Genomic DNA, 24,944 nt, shown 5'->3' with positions numbered 1-24,944 from the left:
CTTTTTCAAATCATAAAACAATTATTGGATGAACAATAAACGTGGGTCAAGTCTCACCAAGCACGGTTTTAATTGGCCAACGGATCAATTCCCTAAATACCTAATGGCTTCATAATAAATGAAGGGGGGGGAGGTCCCCATCCAATTGTGAGTGTAGAGGAAAATATTAATATTCATGTATGACTCATTGTGTGAGATGACAGTAATCTTATTTGTTTCAGCTTTTGGCTTTTTTATTTGCTTCAAGATACTTTTTTTCCTCATTGTACAATTGTTATGGGTGATGTCATATTTGGTAAAAAAAAAAAAACATCAGGTTTGATTAGAAAGAGGAATGTATTTCTAAATGTTTAATTCTGATTCACTTTTTAGAACATGCACAATGCCCGTGCGCACAAACTCACGCACACCCCAGTGTTTAAAATCACAATACTATTATCATAACAATGGAGACGATGTGCAAGGATGGCCAGAGAACGCAAAAAAAGGTCATTTGTGATGACAGACATATGGATGGGCTTTTAAACTTCAAAAACCAACCAAAATCAGAATATAAGAATATAAGAAGCGAAACGTCCGACACCTTCAAAGAAGTACAGATGACGGCTGAAGAAACCTTTTCATCGATGGACCACTCCTGTACGACTGAGAGCTTACACAGACAAAATCAGAATAGTAAAGCATATAAAATTAAAACATGAACACTTGGAGCCCAACCTTACACTATGTTTAAACAAAACAAAGAGAAAATTGGTGCAGGATAGACGTTAACTTTTATTTTCATGCATTAAAATGATATTTTCTTTAAATTTGCTCAAATTTTAAGGTTTGTTTTTCATATGCACAAGCATGATAGGCAGACTCATAATCATATTTTTATTGTTTAAGTTGCGGTATAATTGCAAGTCAATGTCACAACAAATGTGAACACAAAAAGAGCAAAACATTGCAGCTGGAGACGAATCATATCTTGTATCTATCTAGCTTTACAACTAATCATCCTAAAAACAATTTCATTGAACTGAAATAAAAATAATACACAATTTTTATCTCATGCAACACCCTACTCTTTTAAAAATATATATATTTTTTAATTATTTTAGCAATTTTTATAACGTGTCCGATATGAATTGGATCGTATAAACACTTCCCCCATCGTCATTATTCCTAAATACAATTCAACGTTTTATCAGCAAATGTCGGGACTTTCTCCACATTTCTTCTCCGTGTTTCCAGCCCCCTTCCTCGCCTCTCTCTCTCTCTCTCTCTCTCTCTCTCTCTCTCTCTCTCTCTCTCTCTCTCTCTCTCTCTCTCTCTCTCTCTCTCTCTCTCTCTCTCTCTCTCTCTCTCTCTCTCTCTCTCTCTCTCTCTCTCTCTCTCTCTCTCTCTCTCTCTCTCTCTCTCTCTCTCTCTCTCTCTCTCTCTCGGAATCCTATAGATTCAAACCGTCTAATTAGCGGCGTCTGCGCAATTACGCGCATGCGCAGCGTGCGCCATCTCAGCCATTTTTGAAGCAAACTAATTAGCAAGAATAAAGAGCCAAGTGTTCCCCCCCCCCTCCCAACATCGTGATCAGAACTCATTCTACCTTTGGAGCTCGCCCAGAACCCTCCATCCTGGCCCCTACTACCCAACCCCACGCCCACCCAGCCTGCACCCCGTCTTGGGTGTTTCCTCCAGCCTGCTTTGCCTTGCCGTGCCTGCATGTAGCTTTAATTACATTGTTTGCTAAACAACTTGGAAGGCGGCTGCGCTCGCCTCCTCTCTCCCTCCCCATCTTTCCTTCCTCCGCCTGCGCGCGATCGTGGAAAAACAACATCAACAACAACAAAAAAAGGAATGTGTACTCGTTTACTCGGACTACTCGACAACGACTCCCTCAAGCCCGCGGAGGTTGGTGCCGGAGCCGCTGCAGAAACGTAAGTGCTCCGTTTGTTTTTGGTGGACGGTTAGAGGTGGCGTGGGGGGCACGCTTTAGTTGCTTTTGCTGGTCACCTGTTAACGTGTGTAAACAAAAGCCACACGAATGATGTGGTGAGAGTGTTGTGTCGCTTGTAAACACACACACGCCGGGAGAGAACTCTTCAACTAACTCCCCCCAACCCAACACCACAATTTCTGCCTGGAGCTGTGCAAGCACTGCTGCCCCACACAAAACTCGTATTTTGTGTTCATGCGTTTTTTTTTTTCTTCTTACCTGTAAAGCTCTACTGAGTCAACATTGGCGTGGGTTGACTCAAAATCGGATCGACTTGTACACTAATGTCCACTGTGGAAGCGAAGAACAAAATACATTCACACCGATGTCGACCCAAACCCCTGCCCTGCTTTCTTTCCTGGCTCTTCCACACACACACACACACACGTACACGCACACACACACAGGCAGCCACACAGTCTCAAGATGCTGTATTTTGAGCACGTTTTATCTGCCCAATAAAAACGCAATATTCCTTTGAAAATCCTAATCATCATCTGTCTTCATATAAACTTTGTTTAATGCTGAATTTCAGGTTATTTAAATGGAAATCGGAATTGCCTGTTTACATATCTGTACACGTTGCACCTTAAAGTTTGTAATGTTTAAAATTCGAAATGTAGTCTGGCATGATAAAAAAAAAGTTTAAAAAAAAGCTCAATTCCAGGTATTTTCATTAGATTCATCTTGTTTGTACACAGAACAGGATATGCACACAATCTAATATCATGTTTTACTGATGCGCGTAATCCACAATTATGTCACCTATACACTGTATACGTACACATTATCATATTTTAAATACCCATCACATCGCTGGTCATCAAAATGATTAGAGTAACAATGAAGTTCAGTACCTGACTAATTGGCTTGTGCATGCTAAGATATGCATTGTTTTACACATTGACACACACACACACACACACACACACACACACACACACACACACACACACACACACACACACACACACACACACACACACACACACACACACACACCAGGCCCTTGTGTGTTATACACAATCATTTTTTATTTTATTTATTAAATCATCTTGTCAACAGAGAAATTGAAACAGAAATTGAATGTAGCTTGATCTCCCGTTATTTCAGAATGTAATGCGTGCACACACATGCGCACTTGTACACTTTTATGGCTGTCGACCATACAAATTCACAATTCTTTAAAACACTGCGTGATGTTATTGCATAAAATGTGAATACCAGGTCATTACATTAGTTTGTACACACGCAAAGCACTTTTTAAAATTTGGAGACACACTTGCGTTCTAAAATGTACAAATAGCATGGACAAAAATGGGACATTGTCGTTGTTTGTAAATATGAGTATGGCATCTGAAGCCAGATGTACGTACAGTAGCATTCTACACGTTGGCACTCACGTACGTTAAATGCCGGTTTCCCGTATTTGATCAATACCTGGCCAGGAATAGTTATATAAATAGTTGCAGCATCTTTATCAGATTAGAGTCTATTCTCAGCTGTTGCGGGTTGCAGACGGCCTTTAAAAGACTGTGGCAGTATTCCCCAGAAATAAAAAAAAAACGAAACAAAACACTGCAGTGGACAGGGGTCTGTGGCCTGTGACACAAATATAGTGCATTAAAGCGCTATCAGAGTGTGGATGTGGGCCATATATCTTGAAGCTGCAGAGAGACAGAGAGGAGGCGGGGTGTTGAGGAACACCTACTCTGGGTATTGTAGGAGGAGGAGTTTGGTCGGTTGGGACCAGAAGGTGGAAGGTGAATTAGGGTAGCTTATTCATTTCTAATAAAGGTCAGTAATTAAAGTGTGGGACAGTGAGAGACAGATGCATCTATCTTCTCTGGCATACACAGGAGAGACACGCTTATTTTTTTTGTATTAACTTAGACTTATTAGGGCTATGATTTTTTTCATTTTCATTGAAAATCAAGGATGTGTTATGTAATGATAACAGTGAAATCTGCTGTCTTCTTCATGTTTAGTTCTGGCAGTATCGTAACACTGATGAGAGAAAATGTAATTATAGCAAGTCAGTAAAATTCTGTGTTCAGTTTTTTTGGTAAGGTTACAATTATTAAGATGGACATGCAGTGAAATCAAAACATAAATTGGCTATAAAATGAATCAGTCATTTTGTTTCAAAACATATTGCCTCTAAATGGGTAACTGCAACTTGGGTGAATCGTCACATCTCGAATGTTGATTGTTATTGTTTGATAAATACTGTTTTATATTGTGAATTAAATTAACATAGAACCTAATAATCTTGGAAGACGAGTGTTGCCAAAAAAATAAATATCTAAACAAATATACAATCAATTCAATTCAATTCAATATTTTTTTTCCGCAAGACGAATGTTGTGGACCCCAAGTCACATGCCATACATCCAAGTCATTATCATCCACTATCATGTTCTAGTACATGCATATTTGTTGTATTCTGAAGTACAACCAAGCGCAAATGTTTCTTGGTATCGTCTACAGTGCTTCCCCTTCTGTTTGTTTGGCTAATTAGATCCATCGCCCCACCTTCCAGTGTGTATAGCCCACGATGGAGGATGATACAATGATTTTAAAATGAAGCTTTTAACCACTTTTTATCTCAGTGTGGCAATTTAGCCGAAGCCCTTTAGCTCCAAAGCGTTCAATTCTTTATTTAATCCGATCCCCCGAGGAATATTATAGACCTCCTGTGTAGCCCATAACCGCATTCCTCCACCTAGTTTGGCGCTTACGCTATTGATTTTCCCATTAAGGGCTAACACTAACCCCTGAGTAACCGGCCTGTGTGTTGCACACACCCTGAAAGCTCTATTGAACAGATGCTATCCAAAGCCTTATTAATCAATGGCATTTGTTTCATTTCCACCATTTTCTTCCTCTTGTCTCCGTCTCTCTTCCATCTAGGTGGTGTGGTGATGCGTGGCAGCTGTAGCCTCCGCCATGGACATCGGTGAGGGAGGGGGAGGGGAAGGAGGGGGAGGAGAGGACAGAGATGCGGACCTCGATCCCCGGGCTTTATCTTGCCCTCCTCTGACCCCGGCGTTCATTCCCGAGCAGGGCTCGGCCTCTCTTACCTCAGCCGAGGTCCCTGCCAAAGAGCTCTCGACCCTGCGTGACAAGCGGAGTGAGACTGGCGTCAAGGGTTCCCGGGCTGGTGGAGAGAACCGGGTAGGGGAGCAGAAGGATGGATGCTGTCAGGCATGTCAAATGAATGGAGCGTGTGAAACGCGGCGGACGAAGGGGATTTTCCAAGAGGAATATCTGTCGGGGCAAAATGGGGAGGGGAACGCTGGCCCGGGAGTGAAGTCGGCAACAGGGGGTCTCCTGAAAACGCCCAGCGGCCGACGAGAAGGGGAGGACGCCATCTCAAACCAAAGCCAAACTAAATCCAAATGTTCTTTCTTACCTCAACCGAGCCAGCAAAGCGCTTCTTCCGGCACGGCAAAGGCCAGCGTCACACTCGACAGCAAAAGAGCCGAATCTCCAAAGTCCTCCCAAAGTCCCCCCACCTCACCAGAAGCCGCCCCTTTTCTTTCAACCTCTCCAAAGCACTTCACTTCTCCATCCTACTCTTCTCTCCTGCTGAGTGACACAGAGGCAAAAGACCTACCAGGAGATCAGCGCTGGATTTCTGGGTTTCCTCAGAGCTTTAAATCCCAGCAGTCGACTCTGGCTTTCCCATTGGCGAGCGTGGAGGGGGCCAGCGCGCCTGCTGAGACCGACGGACCGGCAGGGGTTCCTTACTCTTCCATTTCTAATGAAGATGGTGCCAAAGCTCCAGAACCAAATGACAGCCATGTCGAGATGGCCATGGACGACGAGCGTGACAATGAAGGAGAACAGAAAGAATCTGTCCCCCAAACCCTCACGCAAGAGCTTTCCCCAAATTCACTGACGACTCACATGACTGTAATGCACTCACGCAATTCCTGCAAGACGCTGAAATGCCCCAAGTGTAACTGGCACTACAAGTCTCAGCATACACTGCAACTCCACATGAAAGAGAAGCACCCCGAGACGGGCAGTCAGTGCGTGTGTGGTGCCTCCGGTGGAAAGTGCGTTTGCGGCTGTTCGATGCGGGGTGTGTGCGGCTACTGCAGTTCAGGGAAACCCCATCCCCGCTTGGCCCGGGGCGAAACCTATGCCTGTGGCTACAAGCCCTACCGCTGTGAGGTGTGTGACTACGCTACCTCGTCGAAAGGCAACCTCAGCATACACATGCAGTCAGATAAACACCTTAATAATGTGCAAAGCGGGGGACACGCCAATGGCCAGATGCATGCTTTGCATGGTAGCAACAACAGTAGCAGCTCCTCCAACGGGGCCACGATGGATGAGCAGGCATACAAGCATCCGCTTCCGATTCCCACCTCAACCCCCCAGACAGCCAAGCTCACGCCATCCACACACTCACCTTCGCATGGCAAGCGCTGGCGGTGTGACGTCTGCGACTACGAGACGAGCATCGCCCGCAACCTGCGCATACACACCACAAGTGAGAAACACACACATAACATGCTGAGGCTGCAGAGGGGTTACTACCTATCCCACTGCAGAAGCCTTGCTCCCCATCTGAAACACCTCCAGAACACGGGTAAGCCATCCATCCGTTTAACCCTGAGCTGTTGGTTTTTGTGAGTGAGTCAAACACTCACAGTCCTTTCTATGTCAGGTGGGGAGCTATCCTTGAACGTGAGACTGACGACGCAACAAGTCACAGAACAGCCTCTCACCCTTGGCTCAACGCTGACTCCTTCACCGTCGCCTTCACCTTCTCCCCCGCCAGTCCTGTCTTTGTCTCCCACCGAACCTCTGTCCCAGGGTGTTTTCCAATGCCTCATCTGCTCCTGCTTTTCTTCTGACATCTTAGAGTCTGTGGAACAGCACTTGAATGCCCCTCGCTCCCTGCCCCAGTCTGAATGGTGCTCCCTGGTCGCTGGCGGCTGCCACTGCAGACTGTGTGGATACACCACCCCGCTGAGGGCTAACTTCTCCTTACACTGCCAGACTGACAGGCACAGGATCCGCTATCAGCTTGCGGCTCATGTTCAAGAAGGGGGCGAGCGTGGTCAGGAAGGCGCTGCCTTAATAACTAAGGGCAACCCTATCCAGCTCAGGTGCAACCTGTGTGAGTATGTGACGAGCAGTTTGGAGAAACTACAAACACATTCCCGGAGTTCCCACCATGAGTCCAGCATCCGGGTTTACAGAGTAAGCATAGACGCTTGAAAATGCCTTTTTAAAGGGGAAGTGAACACCAAAATGTTATTTTCCAATATGTTCTCCGCATCCCCGTGAGTCTAAAGGCGGCATTCAGATTAATAGTGCGGCAATGTTTTCTGGTTCCTGAGCTGAGCCATGATTGATTGTTACCTGAGCTCTGAGCAACTGTCACATCATTTTTAGTTGACAGCAAGTCACAAAATGGTCGTCCCTGTGAGATGGCTGAAAGCGGGTGGATTTTGCTGCTTAACTCATATTCCAACTACAATATTAACGGGAAAGCTGTGTGTAAATTAGTGGCGGCACATAAAACATCATAAGTCACGGAACATTTTTGGTGATTTCCCCTTTGGAACAACAACACTAGAAACCATCACTCTCTGACTATTTGGTTTTGTTCACCTTCCAGTTCCTGCAGCAGTACGATGTCAACGTCGATGGCGGTTCATGTCTTTTCCATTGTCTCCTATGCAACAACTCCTCTTCCTCCAAGCTTCAAGTTTTAAAACACAGTCAAACCCAAATCCATCAGCAGAGGGAGGCGCTACTACAGCTGCAGCCAATGGGTGGAGAGGAACTGGCAGCAATTTTTACCATCACCAAAAGCCCCAACGGTGTCGCAGGTGAGAATATGGATGATGGAATTTGACATCCAGCTGCATCTGCTCACTGATATGAGAAACGAGGCCTGGGGTTTAAGCTGAAAAGTGAGAAATTGAGGAATGGCTATTGCTGAGCTATTGAGTCGGCAAATTGATCAGTCGATACTCCTTCTTGTTAGATCAGCGATCGTCCCTGTCGACAGCTAACTAGCACCTGTTAATCAATGATCCAATACAAATCCCCCCGCACACTGATGGGGGAGGCTGAGGTTGGTAATGAGCCCACTGTCTTGGACATGTATCGTGTAGCAGTGTCCCGGAGTCTGTCTATTAATTTAACACTTTTGGAATACGTTTTACTGTAATTTGTCTGAATGAAAATTGATCAAGGTAAGCCGATGTGTTCCAAATCCCAATCAGCTTTTCTCTAACGTTGAAGAGAATCTAATGGTGAATCAATATGTGATCAAAAAGCTATCGAGGCAGCCAAAAATAATGAAACGTGGTTCTTATAAGTCACTGTTTTCAATAAGGGGGCAGCTGAAAATTACAATAATATATAATTAGCCTGAGCATTAATCCCTTCATATGCATTGCATAACGATAGATATCTTATATTGTCATCTCTCAGTAGACCTTAATGAGGATGTGGAAAATTCTGACGATGCCACTACCTTACGTCCTTTGGACAAATGCAAAGACAACTTGGATGAAAAAGATAATGGTATGGTCGCCAATGTAAATTTCATTGCATAACTGAATCATAATAGCCGTACAGAGGGAAAAAAAGTCATGTTCTGATGTTTCCAAAGAAGAAACGGTGGCGGAGGAGGTAGGCAAGGGGGAGTCATTCAAGCGCCATGCGCCTGGATGTGATGAATTGGAAAGCTCCAGCACAGCCAAACGACCAAGAACACACCAGCCAAGCGAAAATCAGCAGGTCGGTAGTTAACACCTATGGAGACCAGACACTGAATTTGTCCCTACTTGATATTCTTACATTTCTATCCTTTTTAGAATGTCCTGTGCCCTTTGTGCCAAGCTAAGATTTTATACGCGCACCTTCTGCCACATCTCACACATGTGCACAGTGTGGCGCAGGACTGTGTCGATAAACTCATCAGCACAGTAAGTGGATGCAAAGTGTACATTTGTTCTATTTGCTTTTGTTAGAGTAGTCGAAAGAAAATGAGAAGGCAAAGAGAAGAAGGGGGTGGGGAAGAGTGATATGTCGGGAGACAATTTCATTAAGAAGAAACCGGAGTGAGAGGCAGTGGCTTTTTAATGCATGTTTAAGGAGCTCCCCACGATCGTAGTCTGATGCGGATAATCAGTGTGCGTGTGTGCGTTCGTAGGGTGTTTGACTACAGGATTGAAGGAAAAGCCAGTGTTTCTATAATGCATCTTTAAGTATCCTTCTATCACCAGAAGTGCAGCTAAGCTTATATATATATATACAGTAAAGTCTCGTTATATCGATATTCAAGGGAGTCCGAAAAAATATCGATATATATATATATATGTTTGCATGTAATTTTCTCCGTGCGTGCATAGAAATAGTATCGATATAACCAGGACTATCGATATATCCGATATCGATATAACGAGACTTTACTGTATATATAGAGATAGATGTATATAGATAGATGTATATATGTATGTGTATATAGATGTATATAGATAGATGTATATATGTATGTGTATATAGATGTATGTATGTGTGTGTGTGTGTGTGTGTGTGTGTGTGTGTGTATATATGTGTGTGTGTGTGTATATATATATATATAATTGGGGTGGGGGTCTGCTCTTCACCATGACTCTCTAGTTAACAAAGACCGGTCATCTATCTACATCACCATCCTCCATCTTTCAGGGCCCATATGCTAAGTGGCCTTTGTCTCTTGCTCTCTTTGCCTCCACTTCACGTGCTGCTTTTTCACCCTTTCTCCCCTCTTCTGTACCCCCCCCCCCATTTCACCACCACCCCAGTCCGCTAGTCCTATATTATAGTCCCGTATTCCGCAATCTCGGTCTGCGCTCCTCCCTGTCTCTCAATTTCTTGACGCGTTACCCCTCCCGCACTTGTTCATGCTGAGGCACCTTTTTCACTGCCCCTTACATCCACCCCCCTCCCGAACATACCCACACCTACCACCATCCTCCATTCTGCTCGTACACCTCCCTCACTTACTCTGATAGTAATTGAGGTTCATTAATTCAGACTGAGGTGATGATGGCCATTATGTACCTTGCTTTCCAATTACGCTCTCAAGATTCAGCCTGACCTTCAGTTTTCTCTGCAGCGTGCGTATGCTGTGGTTTCCTCTCTTCTTCTGAAGCTGTTACGTGGAGAATACTCTTGTCATGTGAATCTCATCTTTAGCCTTCCACCCTTTCCTTGGTGTAGCTTGCTGCTGCGTGTCGATGGTGCATTCCCTCTTGAAGCTGTGAAGATGGAGGTTTTTTTCTACAGAGAATGACTTAAAATTCATTATTCGGCTCGGTAAAGTTTTATTAAACCCTTCGGGCATATAGAGGGCCGGTATTGGCGCTGAAGGGCAGAGTCACATATCTCAACCATGTACACTTCTTACCAGGTTGATGATGCGCCTTGCTGCGTATCGCACCATGCAGACAGGGAAAAGATAAAACAATACATTTAAAGATTCACTCTTGAATGTTTCATGATATTAGGAAAGGGAGCATAGCCTCGTTGTTTTTATCTGTCTTGTAATTTGTCTGCTATTAAACAGTACAATTAAACATGTTTTATTCAGAACGTTCGTGAAAGGAAAATGTTGTGCCCCCCCCCCCCCATTTTTCTTTGACTGGCTATAGCCATGCTATTTTTCAAAGAACATCTTCAAAAAGCAAAGCATGACACATTTTCTGACTTTCAGGTCACACCGTCCTTGGAACAAGCTAAGCCCCTGATGGAAAATGAACTACCACCAGGCCTGAGCATGGATGAAACGATGATAGCTCAAAACATGAAAATTAGCCCGATAAGTCTTTGTCGTGCCGCAGATTCTCTTAAATCAGATGAGGCGCCAAAAAACAAAAGTAGGTTAAAGAAATGGAACAAGGTTTCATGTTTGAATTCTTCTGTCTTTTGAAAAAAAAACAAAACAATTCGATTCACAAACATTATTTATTCGGCAGACATTTCAGGGGAAAACACAGAGGGGAATGTAGCCGCACCCAAAGATGTCACAGCTCTACTCACACCACCCCTAGAAGACAACACCACTCACCCTTCCAATGGAAGACTGGCTCCTCAATCCCTGACTCACACACCGCCCTCTTCCCCAACTGCTGCCCCCCCTCCTCTTTCTGATCGCCATGGTTACCGGTTTCGTTGCAGCAGGTGCAGCTTGGCATTCCCCACTCAGGAGAAACTCCATCTTCACTGGCAGTACCATGCCATGAGGGCGGCAACAGAATGCCCCCTCTGCTCCAGGCAATGTCGCAGTCAGGAGGCCCTGCAGAGGCACATGCAGAATACCCACTCGCAGCCGGACAACACCCAGAACACAGCCTTGCTGCCACATATGGTGCAATACATTGAACACAGTCACAGCTCAGCAAAAGAAGATTTAAGCATGTCACCTCAAGCTGGCCAGGAAGCCGATGAGGGTGAAGAGCGCGAAGAAGAGGAAGTGCAGGAAGAAGACGAAGTAGACAACACCGAGGGAAAGGAACATCAAGAGGAATGGAGAATTACAGAAAAATACCCTTCTACTGAAACTGGTGTTGATGAGGATTTAACTGAACCAGAAAAGTTGCTAAATGATGAAATCCTATCGGAACCTAGTTCAATTTCTCTGATGAAAAAGAGCTCTAACCCAACAATGGACCGCTATTTGGATCCATCAAGGCCGTACAAGTGTTCCATATGTTCTGAATCTTTTACCCAGAAGACAATTCTTCTGGTTCACTACAATTCTGTGTCTCATCTCCACCGGGCCAGACGAGCCCTACAGGAATCGGGCACGGGTGTGTCTACCCCAGAGGCTCCCCGTGGCCAAGATTCTCGACCCTACCGATGCAAACTATGTGGGGTGGGCTATAGCCAGAGCTCCACATTGGACATACATCTACGCTCAGTTCTCCATCAAACAAGGGCCCGTGCTGCACAGAATCCTGGGACACAAACACCAGCTTCCAGTGTAGCTATACCAGTATCAGCGACCACGGCTGCTACGACTCTGTCTCCTACAACTGGTAAAGATATGCCCAAGAGTTTGCCTTTCGCCAAGAATCTGGATGTAGATAGTTCTTCATCAGGATTAGTAGGTGAACTGCAGTCGACTGTATCAACTGAAGGTCAACAGGCTAATAAGAGAGTTGCAGAACTGATAGCATCAAGAAACCAGTTGCTATTAATGCAACAACAGCAGTTGGCTCAGGCACAGGCCCAAGCCCAGTTACAACATACAGTGTTGCTCCAGGCCCAAGTCTTGCAGCATCTACCTATAGGACCAGAGAGTCTTTTTCAGCACTTCTCTTTGCCACCGGAAAATTTACTGTCTCTGCAGCAGCAACTTCTTCTGCCCTTTTACTTTCCTGGAGACATGAAACTTAACACAGAGTTGGCAATAAAGAACTTGGAACATACCCAATCTGAGGCAACCAAGAGTAGACTGAGTGAACAGTTTAAAGCAGAGGCTAAAAAAGAGGAAAACCCTCAAACCGATGAAAAACATACTCTGAATCGATTCTCATCCTCAGATGACATCCCAACAAAAGATGTGATGGCTTTTGAGACCAGAGTTGAATACGGCAGTGGATCCTCCAATCACCCAAAGGAAAAAGAATGTGTCATGAGTCCAGTTGATGAAAAGGAAGAAGTGTCTGCTGCCATTGTTAAAAATGAGAGTCAAAAACAGGAAAATGATTCATCCACATTTAATGTCCCCAAATCACAGTGTCCTCCACCGAGAGTGCCATACGCTACTGTTAACGGGGAAGCTCTTAGGACTTTGCTGCAGAGTTATGGCTATGAGTTAGCATTGCAGTATATACAAAGTAGACATAGGCACCAGCAGCAGATTGCAAGCCAAATGATAGAGGTGAGAAACAAGTGCTCTGATATTGACAAGATTGAATTCTATTCAGGGGCACAAAAAGGGTCAATTGGAACAGATAACGGGAAGTTGCAAAACTCCAGGAGGAATGCCAAAAATGAAGGTGAAGATGTGCAAAGTCTCCCAGGGGAACAAAATCAGGGAGAACCCGATGATGCATATAAATTTGCAAACAACGAGAAAGGATGCTGTGGAAGAGGACAAAAGTGTAGAGATTGTGGAAAGTTTTTCTCGGACGCCATGATTTTAAAAAGCCATCAGGAATACATTCACAGACAAGTGCTTCCCGCTGCTGCACTAGAGAGGTTTTCCAGAGAGTACAGACTACAATATGATCAATTGTACCCTTTGAAAGAGAAAAAATCTGCAGAAGATTCCTCTCAAAGTACACCAGTTTCAATTCCAGCTACATCCATCGAATCAGAACTTGGATATGAGGCAGATAAGCCTCAATTTAAAACATCACCTTTGTCTTCGTATTCAGATGCCAGCACGAAAAAATGTAGTACAAATGAGGACCTCGTACCCTTTCCCTCTGTCCCCTCTCCTCCTCTTTCCTCTTTTCAAACCCAAGAGACACCAATTACGAGCACATCTACTGTCTGTTCTGAAAACACATCGCCAGCTAGCGCCATGCCTATTCCCTTACCAAAAATACCATTGCTTCCTCTGTCCCAGCTTCCTATTCCCCCATTGACTTTACCCAAGCTTCCGCTACCTCCAATTCATTTTCCGATGGAGCTACCACTTATTCCTCCAGTTGTGATGAAGCCTGTGGGTCTGCAGCCCCAAACCTGGTTGGAATCAAGTGTGAGCCCAGAGTTGACAAAACTTTACCAGTCTCAACTGCTTGCCCCTCAGCCATCCATTAGTCCATCAGGGATTTCCCAACCATCTCAACTTAGCCCGGCATTGCTTGGCCACCCTCATCAAGTCAATTCTTCGTTGCTAAGTCAACCAGTTCAGAAAAGCTCAATTCCAGCAGCTCAGCAGCCTCAAGTAAGTCCAGCTTTAATGGATCAACATCAGGGCAAGAGAACCCGCACTCGAATCTCCGAAGACCAACTGAATATTCTGAGAAAGCACTTTGATATCAACACCCTCCCGAGTGATGAGGAGCTCAACAGAATATCCGGTCTGTCTGGTCTACCTCACAAAGTCATCAAACACTGGTTTCGCAACACTCTTTTTAAAGAGCGGCAACGCGACAAGGACTCGCCATACAATTTCAACAACCCCCCAACCATAGCTCTTGAAGATTCCAAAGAGGAGCTTTTGCAGAACCCGTCTCTGAAACTGGCCACATTGTCATCATCTCCAGCACCAACCGAAGCATCCCATCAAACACAGTTAACTGAAAGAGCCAATACCCACCGAGGGAGACGTTCATCTCGAACCCGTTTTACAGAAAAACAGCTGGAAATGCTGCAAGGTGTGTTTGAAGCAACACCGTATCCCAGAGAAGAGGAATATGACAGGCTGTCTGCACAGTTGTCTCTTCCGAACAGAGTCATTGTGGTATGGTTCCAAAATGCGAGGCAAAGAGCCCGCAAGAGCCAGGACAGAGGGGCAGATGATGGAGTCGAGGGGATGAGCCAGCTCGACATTTTTCATAAAACAGATGGATACTTCAAGAGTGGCGATCCTGAGGGCATCGGCAATGGGGATGAAGGGCACAGTGACTCTCAAAATGAAAATTCAATGGATCTCACCTATGAGTATTATACCAATCCAGACTCACCAGTCCTTGATTCTTCGAGTCTTTACACAGAAAGTGAGCACCCAATGGGCAGTGAAGAATTAACACATGCTGTCAAGAAACAAGAAAATACAGCTGCCTCTCTTCAGACTAGCGGAACTATCAAAAAAGAAATTACAGAAGTAAACACCGACCGCAAAGAAATTGTGCAAAGTGTGCCTGAAGTTGAGAATCTGGTCCGACCTCTGCAAGAAAGCTCAGCAGAAAGACCCAAGCGTCGGTCTTCTGACCCCTTACAAAGCACAGTGCAGAACGGCCCAGCGGTGTCAGATGCGAGCCAGGATCACGTCAAGAGTTCATCTCCACATAAAACTGTCAAAACATCTGCAGCTCCATCACCGAGCCTACCTTCACCTTCAGAGTCTGAAAATAATCACACTCAGTCTGATGCCTCCTCCCGTGCATCTATTGAGAATCAGTCGCTCAACCATCTCCCGATCCCAAACCCGTTTCAGTGCAATCCATGCTCGATGTCCTTGCCAACATTCCAAATGTGGCAGGAACATCAGACAAGGCATCTCCTTGCAGCTCAGTCCCAGGTCCAACTCCTTCATTCTGGCTTGACAGACAGAACATTGCCATATATGATGCTCCACTCCAACCACTCCCTCATTGCCAGCCAAATGCTGTCGGGCGCTATGACACAGTTGCACCCTCGTGCCACAAGTCCCATGATTTCACACTTGAATGGCACACCAATGAAGAACTCACTTGCCGACCTGTCTCAGACTTCCTTGAAGCAGAACCCGAAGCTGATGTCAGAGGGCAGTTTTGATGTTCAAAGGTTTAGCAGAGATGCAGAAGAAGAGCAGAGAAGGGATAAGCGTCAGAGAACCACCATCACCCCAGAACAGCTTGAAGTGTTATATCAGCGTTACAGCTTGGACTCCAACCCCACCAGAGGAGTCCTAGAGGGCATTGCACAGGATGTGGGACTTACAAGAAGAGTGGTTCAGGTACCGTGAGCATACAAGTTATTGCAAAGAAAATCTATTGTTTTGTTATTTTTTTATCTTAAATATGTTGTTTCATTACACAGGTCTGGTTTCAAAACACTCGGGCAAGAGAAAGAAAAGGGCAGTTCAGGTCAATGGGGCCAGGATCGAGTTTTAGCATGGGCTTGAACCACCTCCGCTGTCCATTTTGCAGGGCTCTCTTCAAGGTGAAGAGTGCTCTAGATGCCCACATGAGGTCGCGACACTGGGCAGAGGCCGAAAGAGCTGGTTATAATTTATCAATGAATAGTGGTTCTCGTGGGCCCAATGGGATGGCAGTGTCTTCTCTCATGGATAAACCAGGCCCATCTGCCTCCTGTAACTTTATCTCAAATAGCAGCATTGCCACACACAAAGAGCAAACAGTGAAGTCAACTAGTAAGTTTCTCACTTCAAACAATGATATGATCAACCCAGGGGAGTATGATGACTTGGAGGAAGATGATGATGACTTCCAATGTGAAGAAGGTTCAAGTGTGGCCGATCAAGGGTCTTTGAGTCCTGAGGGATCAGACTGGGGTGAGAGCCTGCAGTCACACCATCATCAGCAGCAACGGCAAAGGACACAAATGAGTCACTTCCAGGTACTCCAACTAAGAGACTTCTACAAGAACCACCGTACACCAAATCGACACGAGTGTGAGGCCCTCGGCCAGGAATTGGGACTTCCACACCGTGTCGTGCAGGTAACTGTCTTAGAAAAATATGTCATGATGTAATTGATGGTAAATCTTAAATGTATTGAAGATAACAGAACCTGAGCATGAAACCCAAGATGTATACTCTACCTTAAAATCTATTTCCAGGTCTGGTTCCAGAATGCCAGAGCCAAGGAGAAGAGGGCAAGAACACTGAGCTCCGACTCTGCAGAAACGGAGCAGGCAGAGTTGACAGCTGCCGCAGGGGAGAGGGACCGGGCTTAATGAAGGGTCCCTTTACATTCTTCTACTATGCCCTTAAAACTCATTTTTCCTACCATTGACTTCTTAAACAAAACTTCACTTTGCTGCCAAACCTGTTTCATGAGCACCCCAAAGATGCAGAACCACCATGGCCCAAAGAGAACCATTTCAAATGAAAGTCAACCCAAACCAAGCCCTCTTTGCAACAACGTTCCTTTTTTTATTGCTCTCGTTCTCGTATGCTGTCTGTCTTGACTTGTTGCCCCTATTCCTGTTTGCATCAGACACCTTTCTATAACCAAACTCGCCCTTGGAGAAAACAACAATGCCACATAGGCCAAAGAGCATTATTTAAGTCGGTGACCTCACTGCCTGGCTAGACCTGCAGTCTACCTCCTGGTCACCACACCAGACTCCATGTGGGCCCCTTCAACCCGGCAGTGCTTTAGGACTAGCAGTGTAGCACATGTTGTGGGTCTTCGACAAGTTGGAACAGGAACTTTAAAAATATTTTAGTGTAAATAGAGCACTCCAAAAGATAAACTTGAAGAAAGAAAAAAGCAGCTAATGATGGAAGATGAGGAGGAAACCAAGTAATATCCCGATAGAGATGGTATTTCCATTGAGCTTTTGTCACGACTGACTCAGATTCCAAAGCTCGTAACCAAAATTTTCCATGTCTGTTGTTTCATCGTGTTTGTTTTCAGTAACAAACTGCAGAGCTTGACGTCTGTACAGAGAAGGGCGAGACCTGAACCTGGCACAGGAAAAAAGGGAGGGAAGCAATGGACTGATAACAGTGCCAGAGTGCAGCTCCACCCACCACAAGCCAATGATGAGTCTTCTGTTGTATATGGACACCTTCTATGTTCCTTTTATAGATAACAGCCCAAATAGCACAGAGCAGAAAGGCAAGTTTGCCCCAAAAGGCGCTCATTATTTTTATAGCACTCAACCATAATACTGTCTATGATAACTTTAACCAAACTCAAATTTACAATGCGTTTGTGTGTGTGTGTTTAGTCATAGTTTCTTGAGATAAATCTGATGATTTAACTGTCTTGCTTTGGTATAATTGTGTCATGATGATGAAAAGATTGTGACAGATTTGAAGTGTTCAGGTAAGGGTTGACTTTGACTGCCTTTCTGTTCTTTGAACATACCAATGGCTTCCTGATGTTGTGTGATGAATATGAAGCTTTCTACGCTCAGGTCAGCAACTCATTATGGCTCCACATCCAAAGTGAACCCGAGACTTTCTGTCTTGAAGGCAGAAGGGACACTGTTTAGATTGGGACTTAAGTATTACATCCACAAAAAAAAAAAAACAAACATCTGCGTACATCAAAGATCTGAGCTATTCACCTCGAAAAGATTGTCACAAAAAAAAGAACTTATTGAAGCTAAAGTGTTTAATAGCTTGAAGGGTGTATGTACAGTATTTCGCTTTTGTATGGTTGGCTCAAGACATTGGATGTTTGCAAGGCAGCTCCCGTTCGTACACACCAACAAGGAGCTTCTGCATGAAGCAGATGGAAAAATGTAATGGATGTTTCTGATGTTATTTTTGTACGCTTAATTTATTTTTCCTTTTTCTCCCTGCCCACTTCTTTTGTTTTTTTTTCTTTCCTTTTTATTTGCCACCAGTTCTTATCTAATAATAATAAATAAATAATAATAATAATAATCTAACAATAATAGCTGAACAATAATTAATGCTTTAAGACAAATATCCAAAGACGTGAAAATACTTTTACCATAAGACCTACAAAAGTAAGTGCTACTGTGTACTTGACGATGTTTTTTGCTGTTTCTAAAGAAGGAAAGGAGTCCCTATACCTAAGCTACTGTTTTCTGCCTCTCATAAGCACACTGGAGTACTCTGTAACCAAAACCCCAAACTAGAGCCATGGCAGTCTGTAATATAGTGGTTGAAGAGTTTTACTTCTCTGAGAAATGTTGCAGTTTATTTTGTTTTCTTTCATTTTACTTTTTTGACCATAGTGTTCAACTCCAGCCCCTAAGGAGTTCCAGTTTGCTGCTAATGTACTGTAGTTTCTAATGTTACTTTAGAAAGATGCATGCTCTGATCGCTTTACCACTTAGGCTTTAATGACTTACAAACTGTAATAATGATACCTGCGATGCTGTTGATGAACTGCTTCTGTTATTCCGCTGGAAACAAATTGGTACACGGCGTTAAATTCGATCAAGTTGGGTTTTCAGTCATCAATTTAGAGAGGGCAGCAGCAAAAATGTTTTATTTAGACCGGGTCGAGTTTACTTGTGAAAAACAAAATTGAATTTAACATATTTGAAGGAGTTCAGACACAGAATCTTGAAGGTGTCATTTTATTTATTTGAGTTTTATGGTGCTTCAATCTCTGTGCTCCATTTTCCCAGCGAAAAACAGCTTTCCAAAGGATGTGGACTGACCAGTGCTGTCTTGTTTTATTCTCAAACTAACCAATGTTTACGACAATACCAATGAGCTTTCTTCTGTACAGAAATGTGCATTCCCCCCCCAAAAAAAAACACAAACAAACAAAACAGTTTTTCTACACTTATTTTCTGAGATTTATTTCAATGATCACCGGTGACCATAAGATGTACATACTGGGGTCTTCTGCTGTGAAGGGACTCCTTGTTGTAGGTAAAATGGATTCTCTTGGTCTTTTCTTTTTCCTGAATATGTTGTTGCCATAGTGATGACCAAAAAGATACGTGTGATGTGCACCTGTCCTTATGTCTTGCTCCAGTGGTTTTGTGTCTTTATAATATTCCCTTCCCCCCCACTTCTTACCCTACTGGTGTGTTTCTCTTTACCTTACCCCTCCCTTATTCCACTGTGCTAAATAAAGTCTGCTTTGGTGCATGCTCTGGTCTCATCCCTTTTGGTGTGACGATCCACGTTGTGCATGCTGTGCGGAGGTGTTATTTTATTAGATTTTTTTCAGAAATAATCTTCATATTCCAGGTGGTATATCTAGTATTCTGTGCGTAGCCGGAAGGTTTTGGCGTGCAATGGCGTGTGCGTAACGCGGCAAAGTGTTGGAAGCCAAGCTCTTTGGTGAATGGAGTCCTGACCTCTGGGGTCACTTCATTAATTACATATGTGACATTCAGCCAGATGAGTTTCCTTTGTGACTAAATGATATGAGGAATATTAACGACTTTAGATGAATTACACCGCCACTCCTGCTGATGATGATAATGTGTTTTACGACTCTGGGAGAGAGTGGAGGCAAAATTGCTCACGACAGCACATTAAGGGCAACACCGATTTTCATATGAAATAATTCCAAGGCTCGGAGTTTGCAGTTTGTATTTTGTTTATTTATTTTTTCGGGTGGAATGGCTGATGTGGAAAAGGGTAACTAGTTAAAGCAAAAAATGAATAACTGTGCCGTAAAAACATGTCTTTATCCTAAGCTCTGAGCCCAACTGCGAACACAAAAAATTGCTATGCAAAGGGAACAATTGTATACCAAACACAGAAGCGGGCTTAAGATTGCTTTGCGGCTGATGATATCAATCTTAGAAAGTCATCCAGATAAAGTGATTCCCCCACCTACCCCCCACCATTTTCCTTCTCTCTGTCCTCCCCCATCTTAATCAAATGAGCACTGTGCAGCTGGTTCAGTTGCAGAAAAAGGGGGGCATGAGTGTGTCGAGGGTGGTGGGGCTTTGAGGGATGGCGTGAAATTATTGCCTGCTGGTGTATATGTGTTGGGGGGTGCTGCGTTGTGCGTCTGTGTGTGTGGGTTGGGGAGGGGGGTGTAATGTCATTGCCCGCTGGTGAATCTGTATTGGGGGCTCATTTAGATTTAGATTGGTTATGCGAGGAGGGAGCTGAAAGGCCAGCTCATGTTTATGCATGAAGCCCAAAGCATGCTGCTGTGGTGGGAGCCTGAATTAAAGAGACAGCAGAAATACATTCACACTTTTTTTTGCATTTGTGGAATAAGCTGCAGGGTGAGGGCACACTTTGCCTTCATGTACACATAAAACGTATAAGGCCTCATCGTTTTGGGGAGTTATACACACATGTAGATTGATTACACCTTGACCCCCAAAACATTAGATTTTTTTGCACACTATCCAACATGATTGCGGTTGCTACAGTTGCTACCCCAATAGCACTCAGTCATGCACCCAGTCATCAGTAAATGTCTAAGAAGGAGAGTTTGTTCAGCACTTCATCAGGTATAAAGTGGTTTTTATTTGGAAATGTGCTCCCTATCCATCTTTTAAATGACTTTTTAATGGTAGCCACACTATCCTAATCAATCATGTGGCAGAGCCGGCCTGCACGCAAATACACTATTTATATATCCTCCACTCTGCCGCAAATGCTCTCTGCTATGTGGTTCCTGTTAATGAGTGGAACAATAGGAGCAATTTAGTTTTCTTTTGAATTGAATTTACTTTGGTTGAGACATTTACGCAGTGTATTAAAATGTCTAAGTTTGATAGTAATAGTAGTAACAACCGGCTCTGATTTACTCGCAGGGGTGTGGCCAGAAATGTTTCAATGGGGTGGTTCGGATGTCACTGAGGGGTGGCCATACAGGTGGACATTTGCATGCTCATAAGCACCCTTTAAAGGACAACCGACACCAATTTTTTGTTTCCTAACTGACATCAGAAAAATGTTTTATAGCATCTAAAATACCTAAAACATCCAGGCTGATATTTTTAGTCAAATGCAAAACAGCAATAAAAATGAGTTAAAGTGTCCCAAAAGTACTTCAAATGACCCCGGAAATTGCGAGTTTCAGAAGGTCCCGCCCCCTTGTTCGTGATGTCACGCCAGGATGTCTTCGCCTTGCTCTAGAATCAAAACAATGGCTTCAGATTCGGAGAAGATGCTTTCTTGTTACTCATCCAGTTACGAATATGATTCAAATAGTTCTGAAGAGGAAAGCATACATGTTTGCAATCGATTAAAGATGTCGTTCCGCATCAATTCGAGCCGTCAGGACTCCAATGTAGCGTCCCAGAGAATGCACAACATGGCGCCCAAGCTCCTTTGAAAATGGACTGTTGGATTTGTCGGCTGGGAATTTGTGTCAACTAGAATCAAATGGTAGTGTTGGTGCAACACACAACAATTCACCATCATGCTATTTATGTGTTTTCCTTCTAATTTCGCCATCAGCACGGATCACGAAGTTTTCAGACCAAACAAAGTACCCAAAATGCATTGTGTGTCGCTTTCTCGGTCAGGGGCATTCCAGACGTGACGTCATGTCAGGCATTGTTATCCACTCAAAAACAAGACTTCCTGAATATTCAGCGCAAGTCTTAAAATGTAGGATGTAGCTATATGCCGGGGAATCTTTGTAAAATACGCTCAGTGGAAGTCATTTGAAGTGATTTTACAAGTTATGGACACAACTTGTCCCCGGAGGCGTCGGTTTTCCTTTAACTGAAAGGTCAGTGTTTATAAAGGACTGTTTCTTCAAAGAAAATACACACATATGCAGAAATTTGCTCAACTCAATCACACTCAATCACAACACTACACCAACAATATCAAAGCTAACATTTGGGTGATCTTTAAATAATTTAAATAGACAATGTCATTTTGATCATCAGTTAGTGCATTTGCATTTATGTAGTACTTAATAGACTACATATTTGCTCATGCATGGGTTACAAAAGTATTCAACTCAATGTCTGATGGTCAGATCCGGTCCCGAATGTGGGCCCCCGAAAGAAAATCTGTTGGATCAACTTGCATGATTGTTGCTAAAATCTGGACCGAAATGTCAAATTGTGATGTGTAACAAAATAATGTTGAGACTTTGCTACATATTTGTTTCCATTTCTATGACCACAATGTCATTGAAATTTGATGAAGCATGCCCGAGTCCATCACTAACCTGCATGCATTCTTCTGCCCTTGACCACCAATTCAAATGCTGCCCAGGAAACTAGTTCTTTGTACGCTGCTGTAGTTTAGCCCATGATCAGTTCCTCGTCCTGTTGGCTTCATATCTAGTTTGGCACAGGATGCCATAGTATGTTGCTAACCAGGCAGTAGTAAACCAGTACATATTTTGTCTTTCTTTAAAAAGGCAAATGAATAAGTATGATGGGGGATTGTGCTGTCTTGTGTTGTGTGATGACCGCATATTTTTTTTTGCTGCCTTGCAAATTACTTCACTCACAAATTACTTGACTCATTGTGTGTGTAATCCATTGTCCAAGGACATTCAATTCTATTCCTATAGCTACGAGACAACCTGTACAGCTGTATATAGCCGTCCACACAAATTGTTGGACATCGACAAAAACACAGTAAGTAAAATGAATAGTTAACGTCTTAGTCAGGCACATCGTCAAAACGTTTTCAGTGGATTGCCCAGGGTGACGCATCATCTCATAATGTACAGGTGGACCATGGTACAGAGGTGCATTTTGTAAGTATGCAACCCTTTTAGGGACAGCGATTACTACAGTGGAAAGTTTACTATTATTATCATCAGGTGACAGGGTGCATGAAAGAGTTAAAAGTGAGTGTACAATGTTTCGACGTACTTGGGTAAATAAACAGTGTATTCCCGTCTGTTGATATGAATTCATGAAGACAATGAAACTGTTCGCTTTTTTGTTGGGGTGTTTCTCCGTTCACTTTTTTTTTTTTTGGGGGGGGGGTGATGCCAAACCATCCCCGAGTGGCACATTCCACCCCCCCTCATTGTACTTTACATCTATAATGAGATACAAATACGCATCAGCGGGACAATGTCCTGCGCCACGCGTCACTGTGTGAATATTACTCACACTTATTAGCTGGATTATGTTAATCTTTACACTCCCTGCTCGCAGACAACAGACTCTGCATGCTATGAGGTGGTCGAGGCGGCGTGTGAGGGGGTGGCTGCCATATTGTCAAACTGCTCTGCATATGAAAGGTGGTCTAATTATAGCACTTATGCAAATGTGTATGTGCGCACAAACATAGGCGCCACTGCTAGCTTACTGTTCAAGTCAAAGAGAGCCACCTAGTTTGACAAAAACAACACACCAACTTGACATCCTTCCTGAACTCCGTCAGGGTTGTACGGATGTTTGGGTGAGTGTTTTACGATGATGCTGACTGGGTCAAACTCATAGTCGCCACAAGGAGTGAATCTGTTATTGGAAAAAGTCAAGACTTTTGTTTTCCAGACAGAAACATAGATAGTATCGCCATTGGAGTGATTGATTGAGTCTGACACTTTTTAATTACTTCCAAATTAAATGAATTGGCTGGCAGACTATAAAACATTGCTGTTTAATAATGAGCGCCCCCATTTGCCCACCCCCCTACATCCAATCCCATTTTGCCTGCCCGCGCCAAATAACCTCTCTCCGTTTAATGATATGCAAATGAATTTTCATGAACCCCATGATCCCATGCGATGATTAAACTGAGATGACATTAGCTGCCAACGATGGCGTTTCCGTCTGTCTCCTTTCTCTGCTTGCCGCTGATCCCCAAAAACGGCCAACGTGTTATTAAGGCATTCATCGTCACTCATGGCTTTATGAATTATCATTAGGACAAAAGCAGGCAAAGCATCTGCATATTCACGGTTATGGCAGCCATTCTTTCCCCGAGTAAAATGTTGCTTCCCAGACTTGTTCCAGACCGTGTATGCATGCATTACAACGCAATACATCTGCAATCATTCAATCAAATCACAGGCGGATTTGGTAATCTTCCACCACCACCCCCTCTCCCACTGTTTCATGTCAGTCCGGGATCCAGTTCCAGATGTGCTGTAGTTTATTGTACTCCATTTGCATAATGAAGCCAGGGCTTAATTAAGATCCCACTGGAGTCTGGAGCCAAGGATGAAGTAAAGCAGAACAAGGGAGAAGGAGGAGGAGTGAGGTGAGTTCCGGCATTCCTTAGCTTATTCGCACATTTCCAAGTGGCAGGCGCACAATGTAAGGGCGCGGGGAGGGTCGAAAATCCTTGACAAACGATTAAATTGCTAATTACCATCGGCTGTTGGAATTAGTGTGTGGCCGTTAATTAGTTGCAAATCCGATGCCCAGACAGATGCCCGCCCCTGACGACGGAAACTCCCTCCCACCGCCATCAACGGCGAAACCTCGATACCCCGGAGATTATGCCAACGCATCCCTCCCTTTAACATTGCCAGTGGCTATCCCTTTAAGAACATCCCAGGTGTGCATGTGCAAGAAAGAGAGGCTTCATCATACTCATCCAACATTCTTCATTAGTCTCAAAATTATCCGTGCTTATCAAGTCCATTGCGAAGCGGTTTCCTTGTTTGCGCTTCTCCGTAATGGAACACTATGCCCTTCGTCTTTGGAGCCTCCTTCTGGTGTTGGCACTCGGCACAGTTGGCATCAAGGAACATGATGT

At 43.9% G+C, this 24,944-nt stretch overlaps 1 protein-coding gene across 4 annotated transcripts; it reads left to right on the top strand.

The window, feature by feature from the left end:
* The first annotated feature begins 1,588 nt into the window (after positions 1-1,588).
* Positions 1,589-23,575, top strand: LOC148898051 (zinc finger homeobox protein 3-like). Of its 4 annotated transcripts, XR_016115033.1 has the most exons (12): positions 1,589-1,919; positions 4,892-6,581; positions 6,660-7,198; positions 7,620-7,833; positions 8,444-8,536; positions 8,625-8,752; positions 8,830-8,940; positions 10,713-10,875; positions 10,975-15,614; positions 15,698-16,339; positions 16,460-17,168; positions 17,263-23,575. XR_016115033.1 is itself a non-coding variant. In XM_088996889.1 (11 exons), the coding sequence occupies exons 2-11, from the start codon at positions 4,928-4,930 to the stop codon at positions 16,574-16,576; spliced, it is 8,298 nt and encodes a 2,765-aa protein (XP_088853015.1). In that variant the 5' UTR covers positions 1,589-1,919; positions 4,892-4,927; the 3' UTR covers positions 16,577-19,505. The 4 variants fall into 4 exon arrangements, 3 of the variants coding, with proteins under 3 accessions (XP_088853015.1, XP_088853014.1, XP_088853013.1); XM_088996889.1 differs by having other exon boundaries at positions 8,447-8,536; positions 16,460-19,505; XM_088996888.1 differs by having other exon boundaries at positions 8,628-8,752; positions 16,460-19,505.
* Positions 23,576-24,944: the final 1,369 nt, after the last annotated feature.

Source organism: Hippocampus bargibanti, linkage group LG05 (genome assembly GCF_051943395.1).
Source record: "Hippocampus bargibanti isolate YZ-2025 linkage group LG05, ASM5194339v1, whole genome shotgun sequence".
Taxonomy (NCBI): domain Eukaryota; kingdom Metazoa; phylum Chordata; class Actinopteri; order Syngnathiformes; family Syngnathidae; genus Hippocampus; species Hippocampus bargibanti.
The sequence above is the reverse complement of the archived record's forward strand: the minus strand, read 5'-3'. Positions and strand labels throughout refer to the sequence as shown.

What these genes read in the sequence shown, in the direction of transcription:
- LOC148898051 (XM_088996887.1), top strand. Translation starts at nt 4,928, where the DNA reads ATGGACATCGGTGAGGGAGGGGGAGGGGAAGGAGGGGGAGGAGAGGAC. An exon ending in CTTGGATGAAAAAGATAATG is followed by an intron (nt 8,537 to 8,624) that starts GTATGGTCGCCA and finishes ATGTTTCCAAAG; the next exon opens with AAGAAACGGTGGCGGAGGAG. An exon ending in AGCCAAGCGAAAATCAGCAG is followed by an intron (nt 8,753 to 8,829) that starts GTCGGTAGTTAA and finishes TATCCTTTTTAG; the next exon opens with AATGTCCTGTGCCCTTTGTG.